Here is a 20,800-nt window from a genome sequence, read left to right as displayed (position 1 = left end):
AAGTGAAGTGAATGATGCTTTTTCTAGAAAAAAAATATTCTCACTTATAAAAATGTGGTACACAGTTGGGATTGTGAAGGAAAAAAATGCGAAAATCTGGTGTAAGTGTCAAGATTGAGGGCAGGAGAAAGAAATGACTCAAGATGTCTTAACTTCCAAGGGATTTAATTCAGGGAATGGCTGTTTACACAATCATTGGAAGGTCTAAGGGTATGGGCTTTAGACTAGGTTTCCAGAAATGACTCCCAGAAAAAAGCAGAACTGACCCACCAGAAGAGCTACTACCTCTGAGGCCACCACTAGGGCTACTGATTTCAACTGTGAGACTGTGTTCCCGTATCAGGAAGCCACACTAAACAAGCAGCTTGGCTTCAAAATGGGTTTCAAGATGTAACCTTGAAGCAAACTGCAGAAGCCTTCAAAAAAATAAACTCCACATCCCTCTCTTTCTCACCGCATACACTCCCTCCACATTTGTCCAACGGTACGCTAGTATCTAATTATGGGCCTTCTTAGAAGTTCCAGGGGCTAATCTTGAGATGGGCAGACCAAGCCTGGAGACCCAGCTGCAAAATTCCAGAGATTATCTCAAGGTGGCTAGTGAACAACCCAGCCATTGTGGAGATGATGTCAGCCCATGCTCCAGGTAGACTGAGACCCAAGATAGCCACTGGAATGAGACACACAGACATTGTATTCAGTACAATTCTTGCGTGTCTTCCATATCAAGTTTCCCCTTTTTAATCCTTTGCCCCTTGTCTTTCCCCCCAAATTCAAAGTGGTCACTTTGGATGGGAATCCAGCCACTTCCCCATTACTAGTTTTGGTTAATAAAGTCACTTTCTTTCCACCAGACCTTGCTCTTGTTGAACTCTGTAGGCAACAAGCAACCGGACCTGCATTTGGTTACAGCGCTGCTCCTCACGCTGCCTCTAGACACGCAGAAGGCTGGAAAATGGATGCAGAAAGGCTGAAAAGCCTCATGTTCCTACTACCTTGTTTGCCAATGACATCAAAGGCTTGTCATGGAACAGGAAGTTGGTCTCCACCTGATCTACCTTCCAAATCTCAGTTGAGTATAATCTAATGGGCAAACTTGATTTGTTTCTGGAATGCTAGTTGGGAGGGAGCCTAGAGAATATAGTTTGTCGTTTTGTAGCCCCTGGTAAGGTTGGTTGGAAGGAGTTGAAGTGAGCCAGTCTACACTCTCCACACATCTAGGATCAAGTGGCCTGTTTGCCACCATGGCTACGACTAGCTGTATCAGCTGTGATCATGAGCCCTCACATTTGCGAGGGCAGGCAGAGGGAGTCCCTCCCTACCACGTGGTCATTGCCTTCCCTCTTTATTATTAACCCCTTTCATAGAAGAATCAGCTGAAGCCTAGAGGTGTGGGATATTTTGCACAAACCTATGCTGGAGCAACAAGGGGAGCCAGGCTTGGAACTCCATTTGTCTGATTCCAGAGACTGCACTCCCCGCCAGTACTTGATCCTCCCCACAGCCGCCGTCTCTCCAAGTCAAAGGCCCCTGAAGTTCTCCCTCACTCTGTTTCAAGTGGCAACAAGCCCCAGGCTCCAGGCCTGTTCACGGACTCCTGACAGATCTCCTGCAGCTTTTCTCTTGCTCCTGCTTTTACTGGGAATTATAACTATTTCAGCAGTTTTAGTGTTTGAAGGAAGCTTTCTCTACCTATCTTTCCTCCCTCTGGGGACAGGATTGCTTTACTCATCACAGGGAAGGCCTTAAATGACCTTCTGCTACATCCACAGATTTTATTTCATCTCTCTCCATTAGAAATAAAGATGAAGGCAAGACCATGGTTTCTGAGTTCTCTTAGTCTCCACAGAATGTAATTACTACATTTTTTTCTTTTTCTAATCACAGGAGACTTCTCTCAGCAACCTAGTTACTGATTCTATTACTCCCTCACTCTCCACTTCCAACTGCTCTTTGAAGCAGCTTTGTTAGGGAAATTATTCCGCTTCAAGTTGTTTAAGAGGCCTCATTAATGAGGTTGATGACAGTCAGATCCTGCCATGCCTCTTAAGAGACTTGTCGTTTCCTCTACCCTAAACATTGTAAAACATACGCGGATGGAATGGTAAAGCAATGTGGTCATTATTTGCCTATTTGTGTCCACCATTGGAAAACGTCTCCTTTTCAATTTAAAATACTCTCAAAATATGAGGTGTCGCCTATTTGTCACTGGTCCCTACTCTCTCTCCTGTCTCCACATCTGGGTTCATTCAGTAACCACCAAAAGAAAAGCAACCCTTGGAATCCATTGTTATCATTTATCCATCCAAAACTGTGAATGCTTACTATGTGCCAGGCACTATGCTAAGTGTTCAGAAGAGTAGGTGAATAAATAGGGTTCCCGTCTTCCAGACGCTTCCAATCCAGACATTACACAAGCGGTCAACTCATAAAATAATTTAAAGTGGGTGCCAGGTGTGGTGGCTCACGCTTGTAATCCCAGCACTTTGGGAGGCCGAAGCAGGAATATCACCTGAAGTAGGAGTTCGAGACCAGCCTGACCACCATGGTGAAACCCCGTCTCTACTAAGTATACAAAAATTAGCCTGGCGTGGTGGCGGACACCTGTAATCCCAACTATTCGGGAGGCTGAGGCAGGAGAATCGCTCGAACCTGGGAGACGGAGATTGCAGCGAGCTGAGATCGTACCACTACCATCCAGCCTGAGTGTCAGAGTAAGACTGTCTCAAAAAAAAAAAAATTAAAGTGAATATATAGGGCTTTTCCTCAAAACTAGGTTCTTACTTAGACAAAATGGAAAGGGAAGGCTTCTCAGAGGAGGTGACATTTACACTGAAGGAAAAGGAAAAAGCTGCCACGCAAAATGAAGAGAACATCTGGGGCAGAAGGCACAGCATGTGGGAAGGTGTGAGGTGGGAAAAGAAAAGGCTGGTGTATTTCCGGTGTGCAAGGAGGTGCACAGGGTGGAAGCCCACTGGCCAGAGGGAGGCTGATCCTTGAAATCAGTGGGGCCAGACCTTGCAGGGCCTTATAGGTCAAGGAAAGGAGTTGCGATCATATGCTCAGTGTGATGGGAACGGTTGAAGGGTTCCAAGCAGGGGAGGAAGGAGATGTCTACTTAACGAATTCTCACGACTCAGTGAGGAGTGGACTGGAATGAGGGGATGATGGCAAAGAGGATGCAGAGGCCACTGCATTTGTCCAAGGGGAGCAGACAGAAGTCTGGACTAGGTGGTGGGGAGTGGAGAGGGGGAGTGGGGGACATGAGATTTGCTCTAACGGACTGAGACATTTTAGATTTCCTAATTTCTGATCTTATCTTTATTATTTGTTTTCTTTAATTTCCTTTAGGTTTATTTTCCATTCTTTTAAAAACTTCCCAGTATATATTTTCCATTATTTTACAACTCTTGATATTAAAATCTTAACTCATAAATGTTTAGCTTTTTTTTTTCTTTTCTGTTACATGCTTTTAAAATTATGTTTCCCACAAGCATGATTTTGGCTGCCTCTCATATGCCTTGATGTGTGGTATTTTCATTATCATTCCATTGAAAATATTTTATAATTTTTATTGTAACATTTTCTATGATGTATGGATTATTTAGAATATTGCTTAATTTCTAAATAAGCCTTGTTTTTGTTACTGATTTCTAGCTTAGGTGCATTGTGTCAGAGGATGTACTTTGCATGATTTCACTGCTTTGAAATTTGTTGTGACTTGTTTTATGTTATGAATCAGCATATAGTTTATTCTGGTACATATTCCCTATGAGCTTGAAAAGAATATTCACTCTGCAGTTATTGAGTACAGTGTTCTAGGAATGTATATTAGGTCAAGTTTGTTAAACATGGTATTTCTATATCTTTACTAATTTTTTCCATTAACATATTCTATCAGTTTCTAAAAGGTGTCATAAAATTTCACTAAGATTGCAGATTTGTCTATTCTTCCTTTTAGATTTTTCATTTTTTGCTTTATGTATTTTGGAACGATATCATTAAGTGTATACAAATTTAGAATTATTATATCTTCTCATACAATAATTGATAATGGTAAATTAAACCTTTTATCATTATGTAGTATTTTTCATGGTTAGTAATGTCATTTATCTTAAAGTCTACTTTGTCTAAAATTAATAATTTATGTTAGCTTTCTTTTTGTTAGTATTTGCATGTAATATCTTTTTCCATTATTTTACTTTCAATTTTCAATATTTCTGTAGCCTTTTGTTTTAGATACATTCCTGGTTAAAACAGTATGTAATAAAATTTTTTTTTTCCCATGGTTTTATTAAAGACTTTTTTTTTTTTGAGACAACAGTCTTGCTCTTGTCGCCCAGCCTGGAGTGCAATGGCGTGATCTCGGCTCACTGCAACCTCCACCTCCTGGGGTTCAAGTGATTCTCCTGCCCCAGCTTCCCGAGTAGCTGAGATTACAGGCGCCCACCACCACAACTGGATAATTTTTTGTATTTTTAGTAGAGACAGGGTTTCACCATGTGGGCCATGCTGGTCTCGAACTCCTGACCTCATGTGATCCACCTACCTCGGCCTCCCAAAGTGTTGGGATTACAGGTGTGAGCCACCGCACCCGGTCATTTTAAAGAGTATAAGTGATTTACTAGATTGGTATCATCCTGGGATTTGTATGTTACTTTGTAGAAGATCTTAATATGACAACCCACTGCTCTTCAGGTTATTAATAACCTAGTCTTAATGTTTCTCAGCCTTAGCGTATGTGAAAAACTATAAATTGTAAATTGCTATACACATTTACATGGAAATATAAACATCATCTTGTATATGTAATTGTTTTTGTCTTTGAAAATCTAGTCGGATAATCATTGTCTTCTAATATGGATATTTTGCTTACTTATATTTGGTTTCTATGTATTCAACCTGTTCTGTTTCTTTTTCTTTCTTTCCTTGCTTTATTTTGAGCTGATTATTTTTTACTTTTTCACTTTCCCCCTGTGTTTGAAAATTATACAGTCTTTTAGCATTCCTTGAGTGGTTACCATAGAGACTACAAAATAAATTCTAGATATGCAAAAATCTAATATCAATTGGTTCTTTTACTCCCTTTTCAGATGATACACACCTTTTGGGAACAATACTTCCCAAACCTTAATATGCATATGAATCATAGAGGATTTTGTTAAAATAGAAATTCTGATTCAATGATAGTTCTGAGATTCTGCCTTCTAATAAGCTCTATGAGCCACTCTATGATTAGAAAGCCTTTAGAACACTTTACTTTCTTTACCTCCTCTCTACTTAAATAAATGCCAATAATGTTCTTTCTCCATATTTTAAACCCTACAACACTGTATTGTAATTTTTATATAGATAATATTAATCTAGATTCACCCACTTATTTATTTATTTAATATATATATATTTTAGATGGAGTCTTGCTCTGTCACCCAGGCTGGAGTGCAGTGGTGCCATCTCAGCTCACTGCAACCTCCGCCTCCCAGGTTCAATCAATTCTCCTGCCTCAGCCTTCCACGTAGCTGGGACCACAGGCATCCACCACCACACCCAGCTAATTTTTGTATTTTTAGTAGAGATGGGGTTTCGCCATGTTGGTCAGAATTGCAGCTTTCGACACAGATAAGAGAGGAAAGCCTTTGCAACCAGATCAAAGGTAAGACTATATATAGTAAGTCATGAGTTTTGATGGTTCTCATCAAGTTGAATTAAAACCCCAAGGGCTTATCCATATAGTTTATACATAAATAGACCAAAGGGACTTTTGTAGTTAAAGATGACCAGTGAAAGAAGCTGTTGAAGAACTTTCTTCAGGTTGCAGAAAGCCTATTCCAAGTTTGGGTTCCCAGAAGAAAAAGTCTCTTCCTGAGGTCTGGGTCAATTCATAAACGGATATCACAATCTCACAAAATTTGTATGCAATATCTAGTTAAACCTAGAAGTCCTATCAACTGTCATTTAGTGAGAGGTCTAAAATAAGTTTGGACAATCTTTTGCCTAATGAGAGAATGTTTTTCCCTCCTTAGACATACCATGTCCTAAATAATGGATTGTACTTTGGAAAACTTGAAATGTTTCTGTTGAAACTTTGTTCCTTTTCTGTTAAGGCTGAGAGCAAGTAAATGGAACACTTTTACAAGTTTTCTTGTTCTCTGAGTAAAATAGATCATCTACATATGATATCAGAACTGAATCACAAGAGAAATTCAGATCTTTTAAGAACTGTTTGAGGAACTGGGAAAAACAGGAGGGGGCTTCAATAAAACCCATGATTGTCCAGGTATATTGTTATCTTCTCCAGGTGAAAGCTAAAAGGTATTGACTGTCCTAGAAGTGGTCTAGAGGCACATCCAAAATAAATAAATAAATAAATAAAAAGGCAGAGCAAAAATACACTACAGTGAAGCAAGTGGTTTCAGGTAGAATTGATGCCAAGATGGTATCTGAGTTAGGTACTACTGGGAAGCAAGGAACAAAAATCTGTTGATTATCCTGAGGTCTTGCAAAATTGATATTCTCACACATTTGGTTTCTTTACTGGCAAGACTAGAGTGTGACAAACGCTAGTGCAGGGTATGAAAACACCATTAGAGATAAGGCCTTCAAATGTAGCTTTAAAATCTTCCTTTGCTCTGTCTTCAAGGGATATTGGGGATGATTGGGTAACAGTTTGGTACAACCTATCTTCTCTTCAGTTTCTACTCCAGTTATTTTTTTCTATGTCTGTGGACTTTTAAGGCCACAAAATGTCAGGTACAGTGTGAAGACCTTCATGTGGGGGTATCCATCAAATATAATGGAGGAGGCAAAGGTATATCCACAGTAGGCACAACTGGATTATGAATAGATGAGTCTTCTGGAACTTTAAGAAACAATTCCTCTCTTGCACATTTAATATTATGATTCCATTTGCAAAGAGGAGGCTATTAAATTTGCAGGGGCAGTTTCACAGACCAGGATGGGATGTTTTCACTCAAGGGGTTACAATTAAGGGCTGGGAGATAGAAAAAAATCTGTGGGTTATTTGAGAGACCTACCACTTGTGTGTATGCTTACTCTGAGGAGGAGGCTCAGCAAAGGTGGTGAAGTTTAATGCAGAAAGAGCAGCAGACGTACCTACCAGGAATTGATGAGATTGACCATCTGTGTTCATTGATTTATGCTGCTATGACAGAATACTGGGTAATTTATAAAGAACGCAAATGTATTTCTCATGGTTCTGGAGGCTGGGAAGTCCAAGATCAAGGCGCTGGTATCTGGTGTCCGTTGGGGGCCTTCTTGCTATGGTACTCACATGGCAGAAGGTGGAAGGGCAAGTGGGGGCAAATGTTGTGTCCTCACATGGCAGAAGAGCAAAAAGAATGAACTTACTCCTGCAAGTTCTTTTTATAATTGCATTAATTCATCCCTGAGGTAGAATCCTCATGACCTAAATATCTCCCATTAGTCCCCATCCCCCAACACATTTGCCTTGGGGATTAAGTTTCTAACATATAGATTCTGGGGAACACATTCAGACTATACCATCATCTATATAGTTAATTCACTTGAGAGATAAGGGCAAGGCAGGATATTGGGAGCATTTTTCTTCTTCTGAGAGCACTCTCATTGATTGGAATTGAGGGATTTTTTTTTTTTTTTTGTCTTGGTTTTTCTTTTATAAGATAGGACAATCTTTTTTTCTGGTTTACAATATCTGTAAGTGTCCTTGTCAAAATGGCTGGTGGGAAGAGGGCCACCTAGCTGTTTGATCTGTAAGACCATAGTTTATTTTGGGCCTTGTGTCATTTTTATTCTAAAGCCCTTTCAAAATGTTCTGACAGGTGTTTAGTTCAGGTAAAGAGCTATTTTCCATGCTAATTTCTACTTTTGAATTAGCCTTCTAGTTTCGGATTTAACTCCATTGACAAAATAAGATGAAAGGGCTGCTGTTACACTGGCACCGTTGTTAACTCCTGAATATTGTCAGGAGGTATATTACAGTCTATCCTGAAAATCTCCTATAGTTTCATCTTGTCTGTGTTTGCATTATTGAATTATGGTACAACAGATTTTTATAGAAAACGTTTGGGATATTGCTTTTAGGAGGCTGTGTTCTACTTTTCAGGGCTTTTTTTCTTTTCAGACGCTTAAGTTTATTGGGGAAAAAGCGATCCTTGCAGATCCCTTCTCATGTCAGTCCAATCAGCTCTTCTTTAAATCCAAGATTTAACACCTGAGGATCTGGCCAATATATGTATACATTGATATATTTAGGTTAGGTAACCCTGAATCATATGCATTCAAATGAATCCTAAATTCTTCTATAAATAGTTGCTGGTCTTGTTTGGAAGTAGAGAAATTCTTGATTATTGCTCTTAATTCATCTTGGGTGCAAAGTTTAAATTCTGCAGTTGCCTGCATACCTGGCTTTTGAGGGGAGAGGGATCTTTAGAAGCAATTGACATTTTAGAGTTTTAGGAGAGTTGTTGGGAAAATGCAGGAGTCCTGGACAAGAGGAAGAGAAGGGGGGAGTTGATGGAAGTGAAGAAAGAGAGCTATCAGAAGGCTAAGGGATAAAAGGGACATCTGGATATAGCGAGCCAACACAAAGGGGAAGATTTACTAGGAAATGAGTCTAGTTTGTTGTTGCTTAAGATGTCAAATTGCTTGTTAGCTTTAGCCAAAGCATCTTTTAGTGGAATAATTCTTGAATCAGAATTTCCTTTGGAGGCCTCTGTGTACCACTAAAAAACTGTTGCCCATCAAACCTAAGAAATCTTAATTCCCTTTCTTTTCTTGCCCATCAAATAAAAAATTTTGTCAAGTCAAGTGTTTCCCAGAGTGGCCACTGAAGGCCCAACTCCTCATTGCTGAAGTTATGCCACTTAGAGAGATAGGCACAAGCATTAGGACTGTAATGAGAGTATGTATAAGAAGTAGAAGTTTTTCCTGGTGGAGAGGATTTAGACTTAGAGTACCCCATGAACGCTGGCTACGGTGTTGAAAGTTATGCTCGTGCTTATCCTGTCTCAGCCCCCAGCCTGATTTTTGCCCCTTTTGAACATAGACCGAACAATCTGTGCCCCCTGGCAGGCAGAATATCAGAATGACCTCTTTCTTTGGATCAAAAGCAAGCCCTCAGAACAAAAAATCAAGATGAAGGGAGAACTTCATCCAGTTTTATTGGTGACCCACAACAAAATTTGTCCAAACGGATGTAGTCTGGTGAGAACTGCAAACTCATCGGTCTGTGAAACTGGCTTAAACAACAGGGTTGTAGGGCCCATGGCCATGTTCTACCCTATGATTCTCCTTCTTATGGAAAAGAACACTTTTAGATAGCACAATACAAAACAGAAGTACGAAGGACAGCACAAAGGACGAAAAGGAATTGCCTGATTCCACTAAGGATGCAAATAGGAACCAGTAACAAAATCTGAGTACCAAACTTCAAATGAATAGCTTAGGAACTCAAGGCAAACAGGGAGGAGTTCCAAGCCAGCACTGACTTACCATGTTGGCATGGACTTGACAAGCCATAAGCAACAAGGCACAAGGGGCCCCTGTGGGCACCACAACTGGCCAAAGGCTGAGGTCCACCGCCATGGACAGCACAGACCATGTCTCAGTGAAGTCTCCAGGAAAACTGGAAATTCAGAGCTTGCTAGAGAAGGGAGTCAGTCACCATCATTTACATTTGTCAAGAGTCTCAAAGGCAGGCAGGTGAGTGGGAAAGCTTTATAGTGAAAGATTCAGGTACAGGGAAGAATTCAGGTGTGCCGATTGGAGGTGTTGGCAAGGAGAAGCTAGAGGTTGGCTAACTAGAAACAGGGCATCTTATGTAATTTAAGGAGGATATTTAGCTTTCTCTGGTTGGTCTTAAGTTAGAAGCGAGTAATAAAAGAGGGAAGCTGGCAGTCATTGCCCAAGTCTTAACCATTCTTGGCTGATTGCTGCAGAGGTGGTGGTTTGGAAGGCTAGTTGCTAGAGAGGTTGTAGGTGAGAGTTCTGTTATCACATATGATCTGGCCATTGTCCATTTGTATAGTCAGTCTATCTAGGGGAAGATGTCATTGAGCAATTACCTCTCATTTAATCATCATAACTGCCTCTTCCATATCCCCATTTTACAGATAAAGAAAGCAAAGCTCAGGAAGTTTGAGTAATGTATTTAAGGTTATACAACTAGTGACCCTAGCAGAATTTAAACCTGTGTGTTCTGGACCTATTTTAAATGATGCTTCATCTTGTAAAGACCATGAGGTTATTCTGATGTTGCCCTATTAAAAATAGTAATTACATACTATTATTAAAAATAGTAATTACATACTATTTTAAAATAGTAGTTACAAACTACTATTTTAAAATAATAATTACATACTATTTTTAATAGATAGCATCATTTAAAATAGGTCCAGAACACACAGGTTTAAATTCTGCTAGTGTCACTCATTGTATAACCTTAAATACATTACTCAAACTTCTTGAGCTTTGCTTTCCTGATCTGTAAAATGGGCATATGGATAAATATTTGTTGGATGAGTGAATGGATGAAAGTAATTTTAGAATACTTCTCTTGAAATTGCTTCCAAAGCTGGTATCTTTTGAATACCTTTAATGAATGCATATCTTGACAATGACTAATTTTTGGAAACAGACAAACATTTTTCTGAAGTAAGGTGGTGAATAAGGTGAGAGAAGAAGCTGGCTCAAAAACCTGGCGTGTCCATTCAGTAATGACATTAATTTTGGGATTTTTGCACATTTTGCATGTGATTGACAAAGCAGCTTTGAAGGCTTTTCCAAAGAAGTTGCAAAAATAGTTGCATTTTGAGAATAGGAACTCAACTTTCCAAAAGTTTGAAAAATACTCATTTTAGAAAGTACGCTAAATTCTTGTTGTTTTGTGGTTTACCTTTCTGTTTAAAGTAGTTAAATGCTCTATGTCATTCAACAAATATTTATCAAACAGCTATTATGTATTTAGTGCTGTGCTTTGAACACAGATATTGGTATAGCCCTTGTGAACCAGGAGTTCACAGTCTAGTTGAGACAGAAAATTAACAATTGAAATGCAATTCAACAAATACCGTAAATAGACTGATTTATATTAATAGCTGGATGCCATGGGAACATGCAGTAGAAACAGTGATGAGCTGGTACATGTTGAACAACTGACTTCTAGGGGAGTGGGTTGGAGTGTAAGGGCCTGATTAGCAGTGTTCACTGACTTCCATGGTGTAAATGCTCCCACCATGGCCAACGTGACATCATCAAAAGAGGAGTTGGAAGATGTGCAGTAGTATAACATTACATTGAATTTCCACCATATAGATAAAATGCATGTAAATAACCTGAAGAGCATAGATAATAGTAAAATGTAAAATAATTAGGAAGTGACAAATTTTGAGTATTTTTACTTTTGCTTGTAATATAATTTTTGAGTGGCTGTATTTGAAAACTAGCTCACAAAATCACTGAACATTTAACAATCAGCTCTTGCAAGTGGGTGTGAATCAGTGCAAATGGACAAACCACCAGGTGAAAGCAATGTCAGGAATTACTGTAGGCTCACATAAGATGAAGATTGTAAGGAAACTGGAGGCAGGGATCTCCAGCAGTGAACCTCTAAGTTGTTGAACTGTTACAGCACTGCCAGGTTCCTATGCCGGCTGTGCAGAAACAGACCAATATTCCGACAGCAGGCTTGCAGCAGAGAAAGAGTTTTAATAATCACAAGTTACAAGCCAGGAAACAGGAAGAGTTCTCAAGCTTCAATCCATTTCATCAAGGGGTTCTAGGCAAAGGTTTTTAAGGGGATTTGTGGAGGGTGAGGGGCTGGAAAATTTGGGGTTACCGATTCGTTGGGGTAAGGGAGATGAAATCATTAGGATGTGACAATTTCATTCCTCCATGAATCAGCTTTTTATTGGGCCTTCCAGACAAGCTGGCATCCTTAGTTTTGTTGGTATGCGGGACCTAAAGAAGCAATGCAAACAGAAAGCTTATCTTCTCATAATCTCTAGATTTTATCTATAGAGCAGAAAAAGAATGAAGACTCTTGTGACAAGGGCCACATTCTCATGGGGTAGTAAGTAGCAACCAGCTACAAGAAAGTCGGCCACACGGCAGGCTGGCTGAATAACAGCAGCTGTAAGCCTAGTTGGATTTTTTTCCCCTCCTTAATCAATTTTACAAAATGTTCTTGGGGATAGTTTCAGAATGGTCAAACTAATTCATTAATTCAATATCAACTTTTTTTTTAGGCCCTACTTTATTCTGGGCACTGTTTTAGGTGCCCGGGGGAAGGGGGCACCGCAGCAAAAACCGAGGCCCTGCCGTTAGGTTAGAGAGTTTACATTCGTGGGTATGGGTGTGTGTGTGTGTGTATAAACAAACGTCTGGCATGTCACGTGGTGAGTGGTAAGTGCTATGGCTAAACAGTAGTGTCAAGGGGAAAAGGAGTGGGGCACTGCTATTTCCTATGGGGTTGTGAGGCAGTAGTAAGTGTGGAAATGTATCAAAGTAAAGATCGAAGGTTCTGGCGTCTGACAGTTTGAATAAGGCGGAAGCACAGACTCTGCACAGATCTCAACCATCCAACAGGACTGAAACACAGAACTTGGAAAAACCCACGTACCTGCTTCTTACTTTGCTCGCCCGGTCTGCACAAGTGCAAAATCCTCTCCTGAAGTTCGTATCAGGAACACCAGGGTTTAACTAGACGAATCAGCCGCAGCGGGGCGGGGCTAATTTCAGTCCCTCCTTTGCCTGAAGTCAGCGAAAAGCGCGGACTCCCTCGCGCATGCTCAAATACGCCAACTTCCTCCTGGAGCGCCATCTGAGAAGGTCTGCGCATGTGCACGAACGACAAGTGTTTTTTTTTTTTTTGTTTGTTTGTTTTTTTTTGTCCCAAGGCGCTGCCGTACCGTCCAGGCGGCGAGTTGCATTCCGGTTCCGTCGTGTGTCTGGCGTGTGGAGCTAGTGCTCCCGCTTATTCGCCACTGTCGCCACCGCTGTCATGAACCGCGAGAGCTTCGCGGCGGGAGAGCGGCTGGTGTCGCCGGCTTACGTGCGGCAGGGCTGTGAGGCCCGCCGCTCGCATGAGCACCTCATACGGCTGCTTCTGGAGAAGGTACCGAGCTGTCGGTCCCCTCCCCAGCCGCCGCGACCCCGGGGCTCTGGCTCCGCCGGGCGTCCCCGCTGGTGCTGCCTCACCGGCAGCTCTTTGCTGCTTGAGACTAGTCCCAAGTCTGTCTCAGCTTGGCTTGCCCTAGCTGATCGACTGCGGTCTGTGCCTTCTCAGCCTTGCCAAAGCCAGTGAAAGCCAAATGGTGTTGTTAGGAGGGGGTGTTGGGGTCGGGGTTTTGAGTCCCGCTGTTTCTAACTTCGGGATGCGGAAGTGAGGGAAAGTCCCAGTGTACTTTTTTATTCGCGGAAAGGGCAAAGTTCGCACCTCCATCTTTCACCACCCTCAACGACTCAGAACACATAATGGTGTTTGTAGACTGTATGCTAACTCGAACCACGAGCTTTCCGCGGAACTTCACAGGTCTCCCTCCTGCCAGCGTTCATGTATTTTAATTTCATTAAAAGTTTTGTTGTGTTTTGTTTTTTTGAAACAGAGTCTCGCTCTTTCGCCCAGGCTGGAATGCAGTGTCGCGATCTCGGCTCACTGCAGCCTCCGCCTCCCGGGTTCACGCCATTCTCCTGCCTCAGCCTCCCGAGTAGCTGGGACTACAGGCGCCCGCCACCACACCCGGTTAATGTTTGTATTTTTAGTAGAGATGGGGTTTCACCATGTTGGCCAGGCTGATCTCAAACTCCTGACTTCAAGTGATCGGCCATTCTTGGCCTTCCAAAGTGCTCGGATTACAGGCGTGAGCTACAACGCGTGGCCAAAATTTCATTAAAGTTTGACAACTACCACCCTTCTCCACGTCCCACCGCCCCAATCGTAACGCCCTGGTTTGAAGCATCTTCATTGGGGTTGTGGTGTATTGGTTTTCAGTTAGTTTCACTTACGGAAATTTAAATATCTGAGTAAACCTCATTGTATGCATTTATCATCACTTCTCGAAATCTGTAAATAATTGTAATCAAATGTACAAACGTTTTGCCTCTTTGCGGTCTCTATATAGTGGTGAATTTATGCCTGAATTTTAGAAAACAAGGAGCTTGGCAAAATACACGTTTAAAAGACAAAATGTATTCCTGTAGTATTCTAGAGAACGGTAGTTTTATTAAATATAATCATAAGTTTTTTTTTTTTTTTTTTTAAGGGCAAGTGTCCAGAGAATGGCTGGGATGAAAGTACACTTGAACTCTTTTTACATGAACTTGCAATCATGGACAGCAACAATTTCTTAGGCAATTGTGGTGTGGGAGAAAGGGAAGGGAGAGTGGCATCCGCACTGGTTGCTCGTCGTCATTACAGGTATCTTTTTTTAAGTAGTACAGGAGATATATCGTTTATTTATTTTTGGTTCAAAATAATGGCAGCAGTATTCATCTTATTAGATTATCAGATGTCAGTTTGTAAACCACTTCTTCCCTGCTCTAATGGATATGTAAGCCAAATGCAACAGGGAGATGGAAACAATTTTATCTCAGCAGATGCTTTTCAAAGACAATAGAGTAAAACTAAGTGGGGGTTACCCTGTCAGGTTCTGGGTGACTAACACAGGCTATACGTTTTCTTAGGAACGGTTACCCTAATAAACATATCTGGCTGTAAGAGTTCAAAATCCATTAAGGTTGTTTATAGCTTTCCATATTTCTTTTCTAACATTGGTAGTGTTTTTTTTTTAGAATGATTTATAGTTATCAACTTTAAATTTTGTTTTAAACTGTGTTTAAACTGAATCCCATTTTATAAATACCTCTCTGTTGCAATAGATACAAGGAAAGGTGTATTAGATTATTAAGTGACCTTTTTCTTTTGCATTATTGCAGAAAGCTTTTCATCAATTCTGATAACGATTTAATTGGTAGTTAATTGGTAGTTAATATGATCACTCATTGCTCTGTCCACTAACCTTTCTGTGAAATGTAAACTCTTTTAAATGAAACTCCTGTCTTCCATGCTTTTACATTATAATGAAAATTTCCTGGGCATCGTAGAATTTGTATTTCAGTAAAAACCACTGCAGTCAAAACTGATGATAATGCCTAACTTGGATGAAAATTTCAGTTAACAGTTTGCTGATAACATGGTTGATAATATATGTAAGAAATGTTTTGTACATGAGATTTCAGTGGTGAGGAAGTACAGCACTAGTATTCTTCGATAATCCCCCTATACCGAATTTCTGATATATTTGACTGTCAATTAGAAATTACTCAAATTACGAAAGGGTTTTTTATTTTAAAGAGTATTGAGAGATATCTTTAAACAATGTATAATATCGTCTAATTTAAAATGAGATTTGCACACTGATTTTCTAGGAGCATATAGTTCTTTTAAAATTAAGGCAATATTTGAACCATCATTGGAACTTAGCCCAGTGTGGAATTAGGGGAAAAGTAAAGAAAAAAGATAATTTGGCCGGGCACGGTGGCTCACGCCGGTAATCTCAGCACTTTGGGAGGCCAAGGCGGGCGGATCACGAGGTCAGGAGATCCACACCATCCTGGCTAACATGGTGAAACCCCGTCTCTACTAAAAATACAAAAAAATTAGCCGGGCGTGGTGGCGGGCGCCTGTAGTCCCAGCTACACGGGAGGCTGAGGCAGGAGAATGGCGGGAACCTGGGAGGTGGAGCTTGCAATGAACCAAGATCGCGCCACTGCACTCCAGCCTGGGCGACAGAGCGAGACTCCGTCTCAAAAAGAAAAAAAAAAAAAAAGATAATTTAATGTTTCATGTATTCTAGTTTTCTATTGCTACAGAACAAACCACCCTAAAATTAAGTGGCTTAAAACATTTATTGTTACCTCTCATAGCTTTTTGGAATAACTGGGCTCAGCAGGGTGAGTATTGCTTTGGGTCTGTCATGTAGTTGCAGTCAGATACTGGCTGAGAGTTTAGTCATCTGAAGGTTTGCCTAGCATGAAAATTTCACACAGTCACTTCTGCTAGATTCTTCCTGGCCAAGCAAGTTACTAAATTCAGCCCAGATTCAAGTGGAGAGGAAGTAGACTCCATCTCTTGGTGTGGGAGTAGCATGTGGGCATAGGGAGAAAAAGAACTGATGGTGGCCGTCTTTGGAAACTAGCTATCACAGCATAATTGATGAAGTTATTTCAATTTAAGTAGGAGAGTTCCACATCATTAATAGTTTGTGACATATATCTGTAACAGCCAAATATTGCTCCTGGTGTTTTTTTGGTTATTATATTTGCATATTTGTACATTGTATTACTCGGAATGCTGAATGTATTTGTCCAGTTTTTGGCCCATTTTTTGCTTAGGTTCATTCATGGCATTGGACGATCCGGTGATATTTCTGCTGTGCAACCAAAAGCTGCAGGCTCTAGCCTTTTGAACAAAATTACCAATTCTTTGGTCCTGGACATTATAAAGCTGGCTGGTATGTACTGTCTTAATCATAATGCTTTTGGCTGTCTGGACACACACACACACCACTGACTCATTTCATTTATTATTGCCCCTTTCCAAAAAGAGTATGAGTGGCTTTTGAAAAGACTTCTTCTTTTTTTTTTTTTTTTTTTTTGAGACGGAATCTAGCTCTGTCGCCCAGGCTGGAATGCAGTGGCGCGATCTCGGCTCACTGCAAGCTCCGTCTCCCGGGTTCACGCCATTCTCCTGCCTCAGCCTCCCGAGCAGCTGGGACTACAGGCGCCCACCGCCACGCCTGGCTAATTTTTTTTTTGTATTTTTAGTAGAGACGGGGGTCTCACCGTGTTAGCCAGGATAGTCTCGATCTCCTGACCTCGTGATCCGCCCGCCTTGGCCTCCCAAAATGCTGGGATTACAGGCATGAGCCACCGCGCCCGGCCGAAAAGACTTTTTTTTTTTTTAAATAAAAAGTCTTTAGAATAAGATAGAAAATCAGAGCCATAAGCCCTGAAGTTGAATTTGGCATTGAGCTTCCCAAGAGCGAGTACAGAAACAGAAGCACTAGGGCTACGACTCTTACTATTTTATATATGAAATATATTATTTCCTCAAGAAGGATGCTGGGTGCTTAGTGGGATAACAGATTTCTGTTTTGCTTCTTATTTGTAGGTGTCCATACAGTAGCCAACTGCTTTGTAGTTCCTATGGCAACTGGTATGAGTCTAACTCTGTGTTTCTTAACATTACGACACAAAAGACCAAAGGCAAAGTATATTATATGGCCACGAATAGACCAGAAGTCCTGCTTTAAATCCATGATCACTGCAGGTAAGAGAAGTGTCATACATAATGTTTTAAACATCATAATTATGAAATTCAGATTTCTTATATAAAGATAGATAAATGAAAAATAAACTAACTCTCTTCCCTATTGCTTTTTTAAAAGAAAAAATTGTAAAATATATGTAACAAAATTTAATGTTTGTATTACTCTATGCAACTTTTAAGTTTATGGATACCTAAATATCTATGGTTCCATAATTATTATTTGTTGGGGGACCTTTGCTTATATACTAGTTAAGTGTACTGTTTTAATTGAAAATGTGAAAACAATTTTTATGCAAAATTTACAGTATACATTTTGTTTTCATAGGAGGCTTTTGTAGGCTATGAGATGGATCAGTGATCCTTAGGCTACTGAAATTTATTATGTTTTTCTTTAGAGGTAAAACATTAAGTAGATGATTGTGATTTGTTTCACTGAGTGAATTGTATTATTATTTATGTCCATCTCTGAAATAAAGTGAACTTTAAAATAAAACAGAAATATCACCAGAGAATGAGTCGACTTATTTTTCTGTGGATTGAAACTGAACTGGATTAAAGTGATCCTTTTTGTCATCAGTGTCTATGTTATTACTTCTATAGATATCTATTTAACATTTGTTTTCCTTACTTTCCAGAATTCATTCTTGTCATATCCAAGTGTTAAATAGACTTATGGTCCTAAAATTGTGTAGTAGTCCCTCACATTATTTTGACTAATACCAGTACTGAGCCGTGTATTTATTACCAGAGGAAGGTTAATCTACCAAAATAAATATTAAGAGTTCTTGTGTAGAATAGCATGCTTCCTAGAGTTTCAGGATCTTCCCTTATTTTAGTTCACACTAACATTTTGTTTTCTGGTTGATTTGGTTAGGTTTTGAGCCTGTGGTGATAGAAAATGTTTTGGAAGGTGACGAGCTGCGTACAGACCTGAAAGCAGTGGAGGCTAAAGTCCAGGAACTTGGGCCTGATTGCATTCTGTGTATTCATTCTACTACATCCTGTTTTGCTCCAAGGGTGCCTGATAGGTAAATGATTTGTGAATATTGTCCTTTAGCTGTTTATCAGTCTTTTAAATAAAATATAATATACTAATTCTCAAATATGCTTAAATAACACTTCACAATAAATAGGTGAATGGTCTGTTCTAAGAGAATAGATTGACCTTGTGGAGAAATAGCATTAACAGCTTGGGAAACCAACCATTTGAAATATAACAAGGAAAAACAACTAGTACAGGGTGGGGAGCTCCCTTTATCACCTGAGTCGATGCAGACCGTCTCTGTTTTCTTGCTCTTTGTCCTGTTTCTGATCTCTTAGCATGTTTTTTCTTATTATTTAATAGAAGTTTCTTTTCTAAGCTAAATGTTGGGTTTACTTCTTTTCATTGCTATCAGTATTAATAAATTTAAAAAAATTAGGATTGTTTACTTTCAAATTTCTGTAATTGGAAGATTAACTCAGATTATACCTTAGGTGTGCATAGTGGTTGTCATTGTCTGCGTTTTGAGAATAATACAAATATTTAAGAAAATAAAAGCAAAAAGGAAAGAAAAAGCAAAGGTTTACTCTTCTAAAGGATAGCCACACATTTTTATTCTGAAAATGTAATAGGCTCATGTCTAGTAATACAGGTTTCTGTTTTTTTCTACAGATTTCTACAATTTTTTTGGTTTCATTTTAACATTTTGAATGGAAGTGGTAATAATTTGTAAGCACTATATTGACTTTGGGCTTTTCTTGTAGCATCAAATTATACTTTGGTTTTAATTCATGGAATTACATTATTTGGCAATAATGAATTCTATGTTGGCTTTTGTTATCTTACAGGCAGATTGTAAGAGACAGTTTTTTAACTATGCTCTTAAAAATTTACCTTGCTACATTCATGAGCCTGTGAACTCTATTTTAAGATTACTTTTCATATGCTTTGTGGTTTATTCATTACTTACCAATCAGCTTTCAAATTTGTATTGAAATATTAAATAAGCATTGTTCTTTGTTGATGGTTTTGATAGCTATAAAATTTTTAATGTGATAGAAATCACATTTTGAAAAACAGCATATGGATATTTGTATTAGTTGGATTATTTATCCTTGTGGATACTTTGCTTTCGTTTCATTTTGACTAACGTCTTTTGAATGTTTACGGTATGCCTGGCACAGTGTTAAGTGTTTTACCTGTATTATCTCCTTTAGAAAAAATTTAATGAAGATTTTTATCAGTCAGAAAAATTCTCATTTGTCACTGTTGTGTAATGAATATTTCTGAGTAAGAGCGAAGTTTAGGAAAAGGGTGATGCACAGTAATGTTTGAATTTCTGACTTTATTACATTTTAAAACCACATTTTGTTGTTTTTTTTTTTTTTTTACATCGGCTTCATTCCTTTTAATTTTTTGGATACAGTATACATTTTGTTTTTATTAGTTAATCAGACAAAAACTATTGTGGAGGAAATTCACTTAAGGGAAATGTTGCAAAAAAGAAGGGTATTATTTCTTCTAACTGATAAACACCTTAAATTGGCTTCTAAGTTAGAAAACAATTTGATACATATGAAAAATATTTTTTCTGCTTCTCCTTTCATTTAATACTTTTTTTTTTTTTTTAACACACCCTAACCATTAACAGATTTAGGTAATTCAGATTATTTAAAACTACTCACAAGTTATTTTTTTTCTTTTAAAAATAGAGCTTAATGTTATGGAGCCTTATTTTCAAAGAAATTCTTTATTAAGGAATATTTTCATTAGAACACACACATATGAAAGTGCCTTTTATTTTATGAAGAAAATACTTCTGTGTATCCCAGAGGTCTATTTTGTTAAAAACATCATCTGATTAGTTTGAAGTAACAAAAAGGATGTCTATATCAATTTGTAGGGTTTGTGAAAATGAATGATAAAATGAGTTTTTAATTCATAAGACTTCAAGCAAGCAAATTGATAACTTGTTTTTGGTCTGAGGCAAACTGGACAAAAAAAAGAAAACTTGTAACAGATGAACATAATGGTATTCCTACTTACAGTTAAAAATATATTAATGACATCTACTAGAAATAGGACATGTATTATGCGTAAATCGGTAATTCAAACTATATATTTGTAGTATATCCTGTCAAAAAGGACTTTACTTGTATAAAAATGCTTTCAAATTCTTTATACTTTTAGAAAGAAAACTTTTAATAATTTTACTAAAACATAGGATTTAGTTTTAGTTTCATAGCATGAAGACATTTCTATTAAAGATGAGCTCAGTCACAAGAAGTATTTGGCTTTGTGAAAGAACATCTATTTATTATGCTGTCACTGAAATTTATTACCTTACTTTGCATAAAGTTAGACTCTCAAATTAGATTAATATGAGAGGTGTAAAATGAAAAAGTAAGAGTAGATAAGGGTGGATTTAAAACCAGTAGCTATTTGGAAGATTCCTCAGTATCCAAGTTGTTGGAAAATGTTAGTTATTT

The 20,800-nt window shown here is 38.9% G+C and overlaps 1 protein-coding gene and 1 long non-coding RNA gene across 8 annotated transcripts in view; one reads left to right on the top strand and one right to left on the bottom strand.

Annotated features, from left to right (window-relative positions):
* LOC129143705 (uncharacterized) overlaps window positions 1–12,796 on the bottom strand; it is a 38,019-nt gene extending 25,223 nt beyond the window's left edge. Inside the window, exon 1 of the long non-coding RNA XR_008547465.2 lies at window positions 12,620–12,796. This is a non-coding gene — a long non-coding RNA (uncharacterized LOC129143705). The remainder of the gene's footprint in view (window positions 1–12,619) is intronic.
* Window positions 12,797–12,799: 3 nt separating this feature from the next.
* Window positions 12,800–20,800, top strand: part of SEPSECS (Sep (O-phosphoserine) tRNA:Sec (selenocysteine) tRNA synthase) — a 53,304-nt gene continuing 45,303 nt past the window's right edge. For 2 of the 7 annotated variants that reach the window (XR_001716799.3, XR_001716801.3), the window contains exons 1-5: window positions 12,889–13,114; window positions 14,262–14,416; window positions 16,393–16,511; window positions 17,171–17,329; window positions 18,204–18,357. Coding sequence is in view for 3 of the 7 variants with exons in the window: in XM_054682812.2 (XP_054538787.1) it covers window positions 13,001–13,114; window positions 13,605–13,859; window positions 14,262–14,416; window positions 16,393–16,511; window positions 17,171–17,329; window positions 18,204–18,357 (956 nt within the window). In the remaining 4 variants the exon portion in view is untranslated. Of the gene's footprint in view, window positions 13,115–13,467; window positions 13,532–13,604; window positions 13,860–14,261; window positions 14,417–16,392; window positions 16,512–17,170; window positions 17,330–18,203; window positions 18,358–20,800 lie in introns of those variants that run through there. The other 5 variants (XM_063809433.1, XR_010156495.1, XM_054682812.2 and 2 more) reach the window with 5 other exon arrangements.

Source organism: Pan troglodytes, chromosome 3 (assembly GCF_028858775.2).
Source record: "Pan troglodytes isolate AG18354 chromosome 3, NHGRI_mPanTro3-v2.0_pri, whole genome shotgun sequence".
Classification (NCBI taxonomy): Eukaryota; Metazoa; Chordata; class Mammalia; order Primates; family Hominidae; genus Pan; species Pan troglodytes.
This window is presented reverse-complemented; position numbering and strand designations above follow the sequence as displayed.